This window comes from Papaver somniferum, chromosome 7, assembly GCF_003573695.1.
Source record: "Papaver somniferum cultivar HN1 chromosome 7, ASM357369v1, whole genome shotgun sequence".
Classification (NCBI taxonomy): Eukaryota; Viridiplantae; Streptophyta; class Magnoliopsida; order Ranunculales; family Papaveraceae; genus Papaver; species Papaver somniferum.
Genome location: NC_039364.1, coordinates 263,197,808 through 263,210,426, shown reverse-complemented (window position 1 = coordinate 263,210,426; position 12,619 = coordinate 263,197,808). Strand labels below are relative to the sequence as shown.

The following is a 12,619-nucleotide window of genomic DNA, read 5'->3' as shown; positions in this document are numbered from 1 at the left end:
GAAATTGAAGAATGTATTTGCTTCACCTTGTAGTAACCATCAAACCCTTTTAATCTAAGCAATCGAATCGCAATGAATCAACATGAAAATCGAAAGGGGGTAAGAGGGGTTTTGAGAGGATGAAAGGAAGAGAAGAAGAACAAATAGTCGACTGAACCAAGTACTGTGTTCTTAAACCTATGGAACGCGTACTGAGTACTCGTTTTTTGGTCAAGTCAACGAGTTGATTTATACGGATACTGGGTACGCGTATGACACTATTCATACGGGTACTGAGTATGCGTCTCATGTAGGGAAGGGATGAGAGGGCACCATAGCAAGACTGCCTTTCAAGTGCCATCCCTTCCCTACATTTGAGGGATAGGGAAGGGATAGCTAGCACCATACTGCTAGCTCTTAGGCATCCAAATAATTCCATCCTCTAATATCCTTAAAATGCATTTTCCATACAGACAAATATCACTAATTACAAAACATAAGTTTTGGCCTGAAAAAACTTTTAGCAGGTCAAAACGTGAACCAAAACAAATACACTACGATCAGAGACAAAAATCCTTTTCAAACAACAGACACATTTGTTGCTACATTGAAAAATAACATAGAAGCAAAAAAAAAAACAAAGTAGAAGCGGAAGACACGTATACTAGCTTCATATGAGGTTGCTTTTTACTAAAACAATATCCATTTAGCTATTAACGAATACCTTGACAAAAATCTTACTACAAGGGTACACTGCGTCGATGGAGAACTCTGTCACCATTCTAAATGCTGCAAGAAAAGTGATAAAAAGTGCCCTCTGAACATATAACCTATTTTGTTGATAAAAGAAACTTCAATTAATTAAGCAGACTAAGTTTCATACTATACGTTTTAAGATCGCCTAGCCTTACATCAGCAACAAAAAAAGAGGACACTGGTGAGTAGGATGATTATACAGACTGCAACCTACCTAGCAAAAGCAACCATCTTATCAGCATAGCTGTTAAGATGACTAAGAGCATGCTTCCAATATAGAAAGAAACCCTAGTAATAAATTTAACTCCAACTTGACAGTCAGAAACCAAAAGAACATCACATGGCTGTGACTGAGAACACCAAAAGGGAAAAAGCGCTGCCTGAAGGACTTGGGACCCTGCAGCTACAGATTCAGCACCAACACCATTGAAGGACTTCAAAGTCCTTTGTACCTGAAAAATCAAAAAGAATTAGACCAAATCCGGATAGTCTGAAAAGAATGCATACAAAAGCATAACATATGAGAAGGACAAATTTACTTGATAATGATAATTGGTTTTCATAGAACTAGTATCGGACACCGAGTCAGGACTAGATATTTACTATTTAGTCATAAAAAGCCATGCCAAATCTTAAATAAATACTGCAAGTCAGAAATTCTTTATATCCTAACAGCTACCATTTTCTCTAAGAAATCCCTCTCGTTCGAATTAAAACAGCCTACACAGTTTAAATTCTTGAAATCAATGTTTTTCTCCGAGTCAACAAACAAAAACGTTCTTAGCGAAAGTGTCAATTTTATAAAACATTAAGAAAGATAAAGATATTAACTCACCAACTTCGCAATCAAACTCTACTCTTTACAATCCCGACACCACCACGTCTGCGTAGTAAGTATACCCGAGTTGAAGGCATTTTATTCTTTTCTCTCTTCTTACGGCCAGAACTAGACACTTGACCAGGTGTGTCATTGGCGTAGTAAGTATTCTGCTCTTTCAATTCTGCAGGTGGCTCCAACTTCTGATCTCTATGAGATGATTGCTCGTCAGAGTCGTAATCCAGCCCTGAGGAGTAATTCTCAATACTCGCTGCTGAGCTGTCGGAGTAAACAGCAGCAGTCTCCTCTGAGTTGAACTTATCCCATCCGCCCTCCTCCATGAACGTCTTCGGGTGAAGTCTTATTGTCTCCAACTTGGACTTCCACTGTGCAGTACTCCAATCTAGATTATCGTTCTCGTAGTACTTGACATGTCTGATATCAAGCAACTGTTTGATGCGATCGAGTTTCACTCCAGGAATTGAGTATATCTGAAGCACATCGAGCTCGAAGTCCTTGAACACGAATGTCACGTTAAACACCGTCATCTCAGGTTTAACTAGCACCAAACTAGCAATCTCGACCTCTTTTAGTGTGACAATAAGGAAAGGTGCTTTTACGAGATCAACTACGCAATATCCAGTCAGGCAAAATACACGCGGTTCTTTCAGGGGAAGTTCCCCCTTAAATCCATGCACCCTATGGACCTCTGTCCATGAAAGGTAAGGAAACTGTCTCCAAATACAATCAACTTCAGCGAGAAAGTTGCCCATAACTCGATTAAGATACTCAAACTTACATGAACAATGAGCAGATCTCTTCATTTCCCTCGAGGTATGCACCATACGGAACTGGATATCGTTTACCATCTTGGTCCCCACCTTGATTGGGTTGTGCAAGTGCAAGTGCAAGAGCGGGGATATGGTCTCATCTCCAGCTTTATTTTCTTCTCCATCTTGAAAGAAAGCATGTTTTACATTACTGTACATGATATCTATCTGGAAAGGTGAAAAACGGAAACCGTTCAAATATGCTTCAAGGGTGCCAATCATCTCTCTACGGGTTCCTGTCACCACTGCTGGATAGATTGACAAATTAGATAACCGTACACGGGGGAGTTTTCCTTTTAATAGTTCAAGCGAATCCGAAGTGGTTTCGGCTCCTTTTCGGGAGAGTTCTTCGTACATCTTAACGTCGTATAAACGCTTTTTGACACCCAGCCTCTCATAAGTACGTCTGTGTAATGTGCGTGAAAGTTTAGCCTGATGTTGCTTCCTCAACTCCTTGGTATACTTGTCAGGGTTCTTAGACCTGAAAATCTCCTGGTACAGGAGGTCTGGACGGTACCGATTCAAAAATTTCAAACGCTTGCGGAAGGTTTCAAAGTTCTCTCCCAATAATTCATATCTATCGCCGTCCTCCTCCTTCTTCTCCTCCTCTGCAGGAAGAGAACTGTTAAAGGGAAAAAACACAGTTAACATTAACAAATGGTAAAGAGAGGTAAATAGCATCCCATATCAAAAAGAGATGAGACTATGAGGGAAGCAAACATATAATCATCATGAGAATCAATTACAGTATAATATAATATGAAACAACATTTTGAGAGATGAAATTGAAACAGAAACCATGGATTATTGAACAATTCAAAACCCTAGAATGAAAAGAACATGGAATCTGAAACATTGAGACATGAAATTGAGATCAAACATTACATGGCCATGATTATTGAAAAATTGAAAACCCTAGAATGAAAAAGACCTAAAACAATTGTAAAGCATTACAAACATGGAATCTGGATAGAATGAAGAAACCCGATAAAATAATTGTAAACATTGAGACATGATTATTGAAAACAAAGCCATGATTAATGATTATTCAGTTAGGTTTTGTGTATCACCTTTCGTCATCTGAAATGATGTTTCCTAACCAATCCATTTTTGGTCTCGATTCCATGGCCAATAACGTGTTTTAAGAAATTTACTCGATTCACAGAAGAAGATCTCAGAAAAGAAGTCTGCCAAGTGAGAAAAATAATAAGACTCAGAGACGGCGCTCATACAGACGCAGCTTTTAGCATTATCAATACATTACAATTAATGATTATACAACCTAGCACGCTCGAATCCCTAGGAAGAATACGCACGTGCGTCGTGTCTGCTTTAGACCTGTTTTGGATGGGAGTTGAATAAGAAGCCAAGTTTTTTCAGTGGGCCTACTGTGGTGCTTCATATTTGCTACTTGTAGGGGTGTGCAACGGACGGACGGTTGCGGATTAGGGGTCACCCGCAACCAAACCGTCAAAACTGCGGATTTGAAAAATCAAACCGTGACCGGCCCAATCACCCGCGGATTTTACATCCGCGGATCCGCGGATTGTGCGGTCCGGTTGCGGATTAACCGCGGATTAGGGATAAAAAAAAAAAAAAATTTGGGCATGTCTTTGGCATGAGGCCCAACTCTCTCTGACTCGCAAGTAAGTTGTTGGAAAGGTCCTGAATAAGCAAACAATTAGCTGGGCTTACTTGACATCAAAAACAGGTCCTGGATAAGCTATTGCAATTAGCTGGGCTTAGTGACCATCACATTCAATTAGCTGGGCTTAGTGGCTTATAGCTAATGTAGAAGAGTCAGATGCGGTGCGGTTGAATCCGCGGTTTTCAATATTCAACCGCACCCAAACCGCTAAAACGTGCGGATTTGAGAATCCCATCCGTGTCCGGCCCATACGTCTTGCGGTTTGGGTGAAATCCGCAATTTTGCGGACGGATACGGGTCAAATCCGCGGTTCCGGTTTTTATGCTCACCCCTAGCTACTTGTACAAGGCGTCTGGCCTTTTCTAGCAGCAGCAGCAGTTTAGGCCAAGTCCGATGGAAAAAATACGATTTAGTCCAAAACCTCATCAAATATACTAGTTAGTCCACACCCATTTAACTAGGTACAATTTAGTCCAAAAGTTATTTAAAACATGAAAAATATACATATAACTAGGGTTGTCAACGGGTCCGGTTTCTCCCGAGTATCATATTACCCGGAACCGGACCCTATTATTTTTTCCGGTTCCGGGTCCGATTCCTAAATTAGTTGGTCCAGAACCGGACCCTATTAAACAGTGGGATACCCACCGGTTCCGGGTATTAAACGGGTATTTCATTTTCAATTTTACTACACAATAAAAATATGCATCAATGCAATAGTATGGGTTTCCAGTGCTTTAACAAATCATGCTCATTTGAAAGTAGAGCTTAGAGTCTTAGATACAGAGAACTTATTAATTAACTAGGTGATAGTTGCTACATTAGATTTGGTACGTAATACTACAAAAGGGTGAGTTTTTTTTGGAATGTTGTATCACCAAATTACTAACGACATAACAACAGTACTGCTTTTAGTACTAGCATTACAACATCCACAGTTGAAGTATCACACATTAGTTAATTGATTTAATGAGGCTTAAGCAGCAACATCTCCTATCTCTTCGGAATGAAACTAATAGGATTGAAAAACGAACCCTAAGAAATAGAGAAAAATACGATGTCGTAGTAACACGGGAAGTTTGTGAGGCGAAAAATGATGATTCAGTGTAGATTTATTAACGGATACTCTATTATCAGGGCATCATACTAATTTTGGTCGGGTACCCAATTATGAAAAGTGAAAACAATATCAAAGCCAAAAATAGCAAAATACTTGTAATTTTACTAAAAAGAGGAATAAAAAAAATTGAATAACCGGGTATCCATTACCCGCGGGTACCCATCGGGTATTACCTGTTTGGACCCGTTAAGATTCGGGTCCAATCGGGTAACTACCCGCCGGGTCTTAACTTGTTATTGGGTCCAATTTTAGGACCCGGAACCGGACCCTATTTGATCGGATCCGGTTCCGGTTCCGGGTAATGGGTACCCATTGACAGTCCTACATATAACCTTGATGATTTACAATTGAGAAAACTAGGCACAGGCCCAAAAAAAATAATATTCTTATTGTCAGACCCACAATTAATTTTAGATACCGTGACACCCAAAATTATCCGAAATTATTAAGAATCAATACATAACTCGTTATGCATACTATTTTTTCAGGTATAACTCGTTATGCAGCCTAATTTTTCAGGGGTATAATTGGCAACACAACTTGGATATAACATATCTAAAAATCCGCGCCTTGGAATTTTACAAATTTTATATCGTTGGAAATCTTTTTAAGAGAGATACACAACGAGTATAAACAACAATATCAAATTTTTGTTTTTCACGAAAAAGTCGGAGGTGATCATCGTTTTAGGGAAAAGTTTCTAAAACTGACTACATGTTTATTATGCAGCCTCCAAAACAGATGCATAACACATTATGCAGAAGCATAACTAATTATGCAATCATTTTCTCGAATGCATAACAAAGTTATGCATCTATAACAAGTTATGTAGCCATTGTTTTGGTTGATTTTAGTCCGTACATAAAAAAAATTGATGCATAATTGGTTATGCAGCCATATTTAAGGATGCATATCAGGTTATGCATCTATTTTCTCGATGCATAAAAGATTATGCAACAATTTTCTCGATGCATAATGCATTATGCATCCATTTTCTAGACTGCATGATGCATTATGCATCAATTTTCAATTTCACACAAAATAACAAAGATGTCGGATAGTGTGTTATGCATCCATTTTTTGACTGCATGACATGTTATGCACTCATAACAGCATCATCATCATCTTCTTCTTCGTCGTTGTTCATCATCCAAGCTCAAATAAGCGTTATTATTATTCCCTGTATTTTCTAAATCTCTAATTAACTTTTCTTCCTGTTCTACTTGATTGAAACAATTACAAAACCCTATCTCCATCTTAGAACACATCTCAGATCCATCTTCTCAATCATAAAAAAAAAACCATTCATACATCTTTCGGAAATAACAAGCAGCAAGATCTCGATTCATCTCATCACCTCAAACCCTAATTTTCAATTTCATTCATCTATTGTTTCCAATCTTCATGTGATTATATTGTCTATCAATATTATTGATCATAAGTCACAGTTGGGAGGAAGAAAAGAAAAATAATTGAAGAAGAAATTCCCGTGAAGAAGAAGAAGATAAGATACGAAGAAACCAAATTTTATAAATTGTGGGTTTGGGAGAAATTTTCTCTCGAAAATTAGGTGCGCGCGTGAACTTTTCCGCCCGTGGGTTTCACGGTGTAGAAAATCTGTAGAATGGGTCTCCCTGTAGTTTTCACTTTACAATTTAGTCCAAATATTTACAGTTTAGTCCAAAATGATTTATAATGATGTCAGTCATTTTAAATAATATAAAAATAATTTATCTTTTGAACCATTTGTCCAAAATTCGCAAATTTTATATATTCGGAAAGCTCTTTCCGAAAGCTATAAAAAGAGTACCCATATGACTATACAATTCTCTTTTTTTTAATCTTAGTTTACAGTGGTGTACAAACATGTACATATCTACAAAAAATCCAAAAACAAGACAAAGACCACAAGGTACACCAGTTTGCACAGCACATACAACTAAAATCGTCCACCTAAGCACCACTAACGCTCTTTCTGAGACCTGCAAAAAAGAGTACCCATATGACAACAATTTTCATTTATAAAAAAACAATTTTCTTTATCCTATCTAATGTGCACAAAAAAGTAATTATACACAAAATTTACGTAAGCTTATGGAGTCATTTTTTCGCATGCACTACTTTGTACACACCTACAAAAAAAATGCATGAAATCGATCACTCATTATAAACCCAACAAACCTACTTTTTCCTGAGAATTACATTAATGCACCAAAAAGTAATTCTATTTTTTGTAATGACCAACAAGGATCCTTAAGTAGAGTTAAAAATTGATGTATCTTCTTATTAGACAGTAGGAAACATTTAATATACCTGTAATGGTGTTCCTTCACTTCCTTCCAGAGCATAATCTGAAGGGAAAAAAAAGTCAAAAGTAGAAGTAATAAGCATAAAACAACAAGAACGTGAAGAAAAAAAAGGAAAAAACGAAGAAGAAAGGAAATCCATACGGTCGGAAACCAGGAATACACAGTCAACTTCATACAAGGTTTACTGCTGCCAAATAGGGTACACGTGATATTTCTCAGGTTTTCGTAGACTAACTAATTAACTCAACTCCATATCCAAAATGGTGTACAACTATGTACGCATGAGAATGGTGTACACCTATGTACATATCTACAAGAATATAACATCCACCCCGCAAAACATGCCATATATTATTGAGTTATCACAATGGTGTACAACTATGTACACACCTATAAACCTAGGGATCCATTCATCACCGAGCATACTAGTGTACAAAAATGTACACATCTATAAAAACCTAACGAAATCTAGCATTCATAATCCATAATGAAGATTATAATTTGCTCTCTCCATTCATCACCAAGTGAAATTGTGGTGTATAATAGTTTGCACATCCTATATGAATGAACAAGTCATTTCCTCTCTTAAGTCATCACCATGAAAAAGTGTACTATCAAGTACACCTTGTTGTGTCCTAACAACTCATTAGTCTTATACCTCCTAAATTAACATCTAGCATTCAAATTTTCAAATGCTTCTTCTCCGAACATTATATTACTAGTACATGGTTACCTATTACATGATCATTCATTCACAATCTAAATTTCATAACGTAAAATGTTGCTACTAAAATATTAATGAAACTATAAAAGAGACGGGGAAAAATTCCAAAATGAAACTTACATGCACTATATCATTTTGTCCTACTTGTACTTTTATCTAAGTCCTACAGTGTAGCTTCAAAACAAGATGTAAAGTCCATTCTTCATCCACAAGACACAAAAACTGGTAAAAATCAATACTTCCAAATAAACAAACGAAAATCCGAAATCAACAACAATATGTGTATGATAATTACCTTTTTGAATAATTGGAGATTGAATTTGGACTTACTCAAAAATAATTTAAGTGTGAGCATCAGCCACATACACGTACCACCAATATAACAGAGTCTAATTTGGTACCTGGTGGATGTAAAAAAATAGCTCAAACTATAAGAACAAGATGGAATGGTTCATTAGAATGACCAATATCTAGCTTCCCAAGAGCTTGACTAAATGGAAATGTAATGATTTTTTATCTCCAAGGGAGGATAGATACCCTCACAACCTTTTCCTATCCTTTGGGATATAAAATGACATTTTATATCCAAGTACAGTTAACAACAGAGTGTACAAGAAAATACACCTGTATTTAGAAACTGCCAGCTTACCAACAAGTCTACACTGGTTGGCCTCCCATAATGAACATCAAGCTTACCAGTTGGCCCTCATCCAACGATTAAGCATTGAAGATGCAGACTTTATCTTGTCGTAGTCTGTCATAAAAAAAGAGATATATTGACACTTTAATTTTTGAAATCATCCCTTCAAGAATAAGTTTGCCCCAGTTTGTACACCCAAGTCAATTATAAGTTTATGGAGTCATTTTTTCACATGTGCACTAGTTTATACATCCTAGTTTCCATGTAATGCTTTTCATTGGAACCGAATGCGATCCTTGGATAAAAACCACAAAGTAAATAAGATATAGTGCATTGCATATAACTGGTGTACAAGCATATACACCTCGTATAACAAGCACAATAAAAACAGTGCACGGCATACAAATAGTGTACAAGAAAATACGCCTATATTTTTAGAAAGTGCAAGCTCACCAACAAGTCTACACCGGTTGTCCCTCCCCCAATGAAAATATACAAGTTGGCAGATAGCCTAGATAAGCCTAATCTAAAGTTAGCAAACCTTACTATCAACTATAAGAATATGGATTCTATGCAAAACTAAATGTGGATAAACAATTTCCACAGACCTGCAACATGCAAATACAACATCTTATATACAACAAAGTTATATTAACAAGAGTCTAGCCTATTAAACGAACACAAAAACTATCTCAAGTGTTTTTCAAATTGTTCAACTACTTTCAAGTGACATACTGTTTTTATTAGTAATTGTTAGAATAATCATTAATATAAAGCATATATAGCATATAGTATATGACATACTATTTATAAAGTATTGTGTATAGAAGTGAAAAGTTTGCTGGAATTTTGGATAATCATCGTTGATAGTATATGACAAAACTATGAAGCAAGATAATATAGAGCATCGGCCTGGCAGGACCGTTGACCTTAACGGGAGACTTTATGTTCATTTTGTAAGTGATAAGACAGCACTGTCAACTACAGAATCTACGCTTTCGTTTCGTGATCTCAGGTGGGATGCATTGGTGGTAAGATATCTTTCTAAGTCATGTAAATGTATAATGGGGTAGTGCTTTCCTAATTTTTTTGTAAGCATGCTGCAACGAGACAGAAACTAAATAATTGGATGCATAATCCACCTAATCTAATCCTTTATACCGGTTCTGTATGTGTGGAATGATATAATAAATAACGACAAATTGAATTTTTCACAAACATGCTTAATTATATCTTTACAGAAATATTAGGCAAACACAAGAATAGAGGTTTGGAGCAGGAAAATGAAAAATTTACCATATATACTTTCCTGTACTGTATCTGGAGCAACGCCAATATACTTATCCTCTTCCTCCTATGTATGCATTAACTAGAATCGAATGACCCGTACTAAATTATAACAACAACAAAATTTTAATTAGTAAGATATAGATGTCCATTAGTGAGGTATGTTAGTAATGAATTTCAATTGATTAATTTCCTACAACCAAGTCTTATCACAATATAAGAAAATTGACGTTCTATAATTATTAGATCATTCCATGGTTAAACAATGATTAAAAAGTACACCATCATAAATATTAGGCTACAATGACGGAAACAAACTACGGAGAAGTGATACTCAACTAAACTGGATCCATATTTCTGGTACAAGGGGAAAAAATACACTTAAGAAATGGAATCAACAATTACATAAACTACAGTTAAAACAAATGAATTACAATGAAGCAAAACAAAATTTAAAGCTAGGTTTCGTTTATAAAGATGATCTCTAGGAAATTTCGTATGTCGAGATTTTTATCTCAAATTAAAGATTAAAATGAGATGATTACAGATCATGAACCGATAAGAAAATCAAACATAAATGGAAGTAATTAGGTTTTTGAAATCAGAGTTTTGTTTTCTAAAATTCATTTCAAAAAAAAATGAAGTGACAGTTCCGATCAAATTAAACGATAAGAATATAGTAAACTTATCTTTGAAATCGCTATTGACGATGAAATCTTCAAACAAATTGGCTAACGATTGAATCCGTAGCTTTTTCCCTAAATCTTCAAGAGAAGGTACTGATGATGACGATTTAGGTTTCTCAAATTGAATCAAGTGTTTGTTTGATTATCAGACTTACATTTTGGGATTGAACCTGGGATGCCACTATCTTAGTGCTTGACGGTCTATACAGTATAGCGCCATGATGGCTTTGCATTACGCTATTATGGCTTTGCATTGCGCTGTTGTGGCTGAACACTGACTTGGCCTGCAACACTATAACACAAATCATCGTGCGCCACTTGCCGAACAAGTCATACTAGCTCACATGGAACTCTGAACAAAGCCGTGTTTAATCGGTCCATTTTGACTATAATGAAATACAGAGCTGAAGAATTTGGAAGCAAATTTAACTTCAATTCCTCGCCACATATTCACCTTACCTGATATGACGGGTTGAACTCTTGAAATTCAAAATATTTACGTTCTTTCTAATAAATTTTTTCCCTGGGCGTTTAACTACGATTTTATTGTGTATTGTTGATCCAGATGTTATGGGGTATTGAGGTGCCGAATGAGCAAGCTATGAAGACGTACAATAGGAAGAAGTGTCATAAGTGGCACTTGAGCCTAAGGTACAATTAACCTGTAATGCATTGAATAGTAGCTAACTGATGGAATAAAATATGTTTTCCCAAATAGTGAATACATATTTTCTTAAAGATTGTCGGTCAAAGATACGAGTCATATTAACTCTGACCTCAATGATTCTGGAAATGGGAAAGAAGCAGTGGTCTTCCACTATGTTGAAAGTAATTATGTGCTTGCATAAAAGATAGATGGCCATCATATTTTCTACATGCAAATTCATGTTGTCCTCCACTAATGCCACCAAGGGTTTTTTTTTAATCAAACTTGACATTCTTTAAGTCCCGTAAATGCTAATTGGATTAAAAGACGAAGTATTCTAACAGTTCTAGTAGTCTTAATGGATAAAATATTAATATTTTATGGTGTACAACGTTATCTTCTAATTGTTAACAATGATCATTTCATAAATATGTATCTTAATCTCAGTGTAACCCGGACAGGTGGTTTCATAACATAAGTTCTGTACTGAATTTTCAGGTTTTTAACAAAAGCACAAGGGAGGAAAGCACTCTCTAAGGAGCACGATCGGCTTTTATGTTACTTGATGCCAATTCACTATGGAATTATGCAACCTATCTCTGTCTTTATCACTCTCAAGTCATCAACTATTTATATATTTATTTATTTTGATGGAAATAATAATTTTGTTAATTAGCAATTATAGTACAAAAAATTTACAATTTCGTTGCTATCAAAGACGTTAGAACTAATCCTAGATTTCTGAAGTTTTTGTTGTAGTTTTGTAGACACATGATGAAGGTTTTTTATTCTTTCTTCTTTATATATGTGGTCCGCAGCAGAGTTATATTTTCGATTTATAAACTTTACCTGAACTTGAGGAAAATCATTCAAAATTATCTTGGTAACCTGCAAAGTGTTTTCAGTTGTCCAAGAGAGATCTATGCTATCCTTGTTCATATTGTCTGCCAGTAGTTTACAATTAGTTACTATTGAAACGCTTGACAAGATTTTTCTTTCGGCCAGATAACCGCTTTTTGTAAAGATTTTGATTTCGCATGAAAAGCCAAAGTAGCCGTCTCTAAACCCATTGAGATGTGCATGAAAGACTCGTGATCCACTGAGTAAACAATATAAGCGTATCCCACTGAAAGGTCTTCTTTCTTGAATGATGCATCGACAAAAATTATCCAATCTG

The 12,619-nt window shown here is 36.0% G+C and overlaps 1 protein-coding gene across 1 annotated transcript; it reads right to left on the bottom strand.

Annotated features, from left to right (window-relative positions):
- Positions 1-648: 648 nt before the first annotated feature.
- On the bottom strand, positions 649-3,616 carry LOC113300296 (FACT complex subunit SPT16-like). Its single transcript, XM_026549511.1, has 3 exons — positions 3,453-3,616; positions 1,571-3,004; positions 649-1,187 (listed from the first exon to the last, which is right to left on the bottom strand). The coding sequence occupies exons 1-2, from the start codon at positions 3,506-3,508 to the stop codon at positions 1,582-1,584; spliced, it is 1,479 nt and encodes a 492-aa protein (XP_026405296.1). The 5' UTR covers positions 3,509-3,616; the 3' UTR covers positions 649-1,187; positions 1,571-1,581.
- Positions 3,617-12,619: the final 9,003 nt, after the last annotated feature.

Excerpts from the sequence above, each read along its gene's own strand:
- LOC113300296 (XM_026549511.1), bottom strand. The coding sequence starts at position 3,508 with ATGGAATCGAGACCAAAAATGGATTGGTTAGGAAACATCATTTCAGAT. Across the intron at positions 3,005-3,452 it reads ATCATTTCAGATGACGAAAG|TTCTCTTCCTGCAGAGGAGG; the intron begins GTGATACACAAA and ends TCCCTTTAACAG.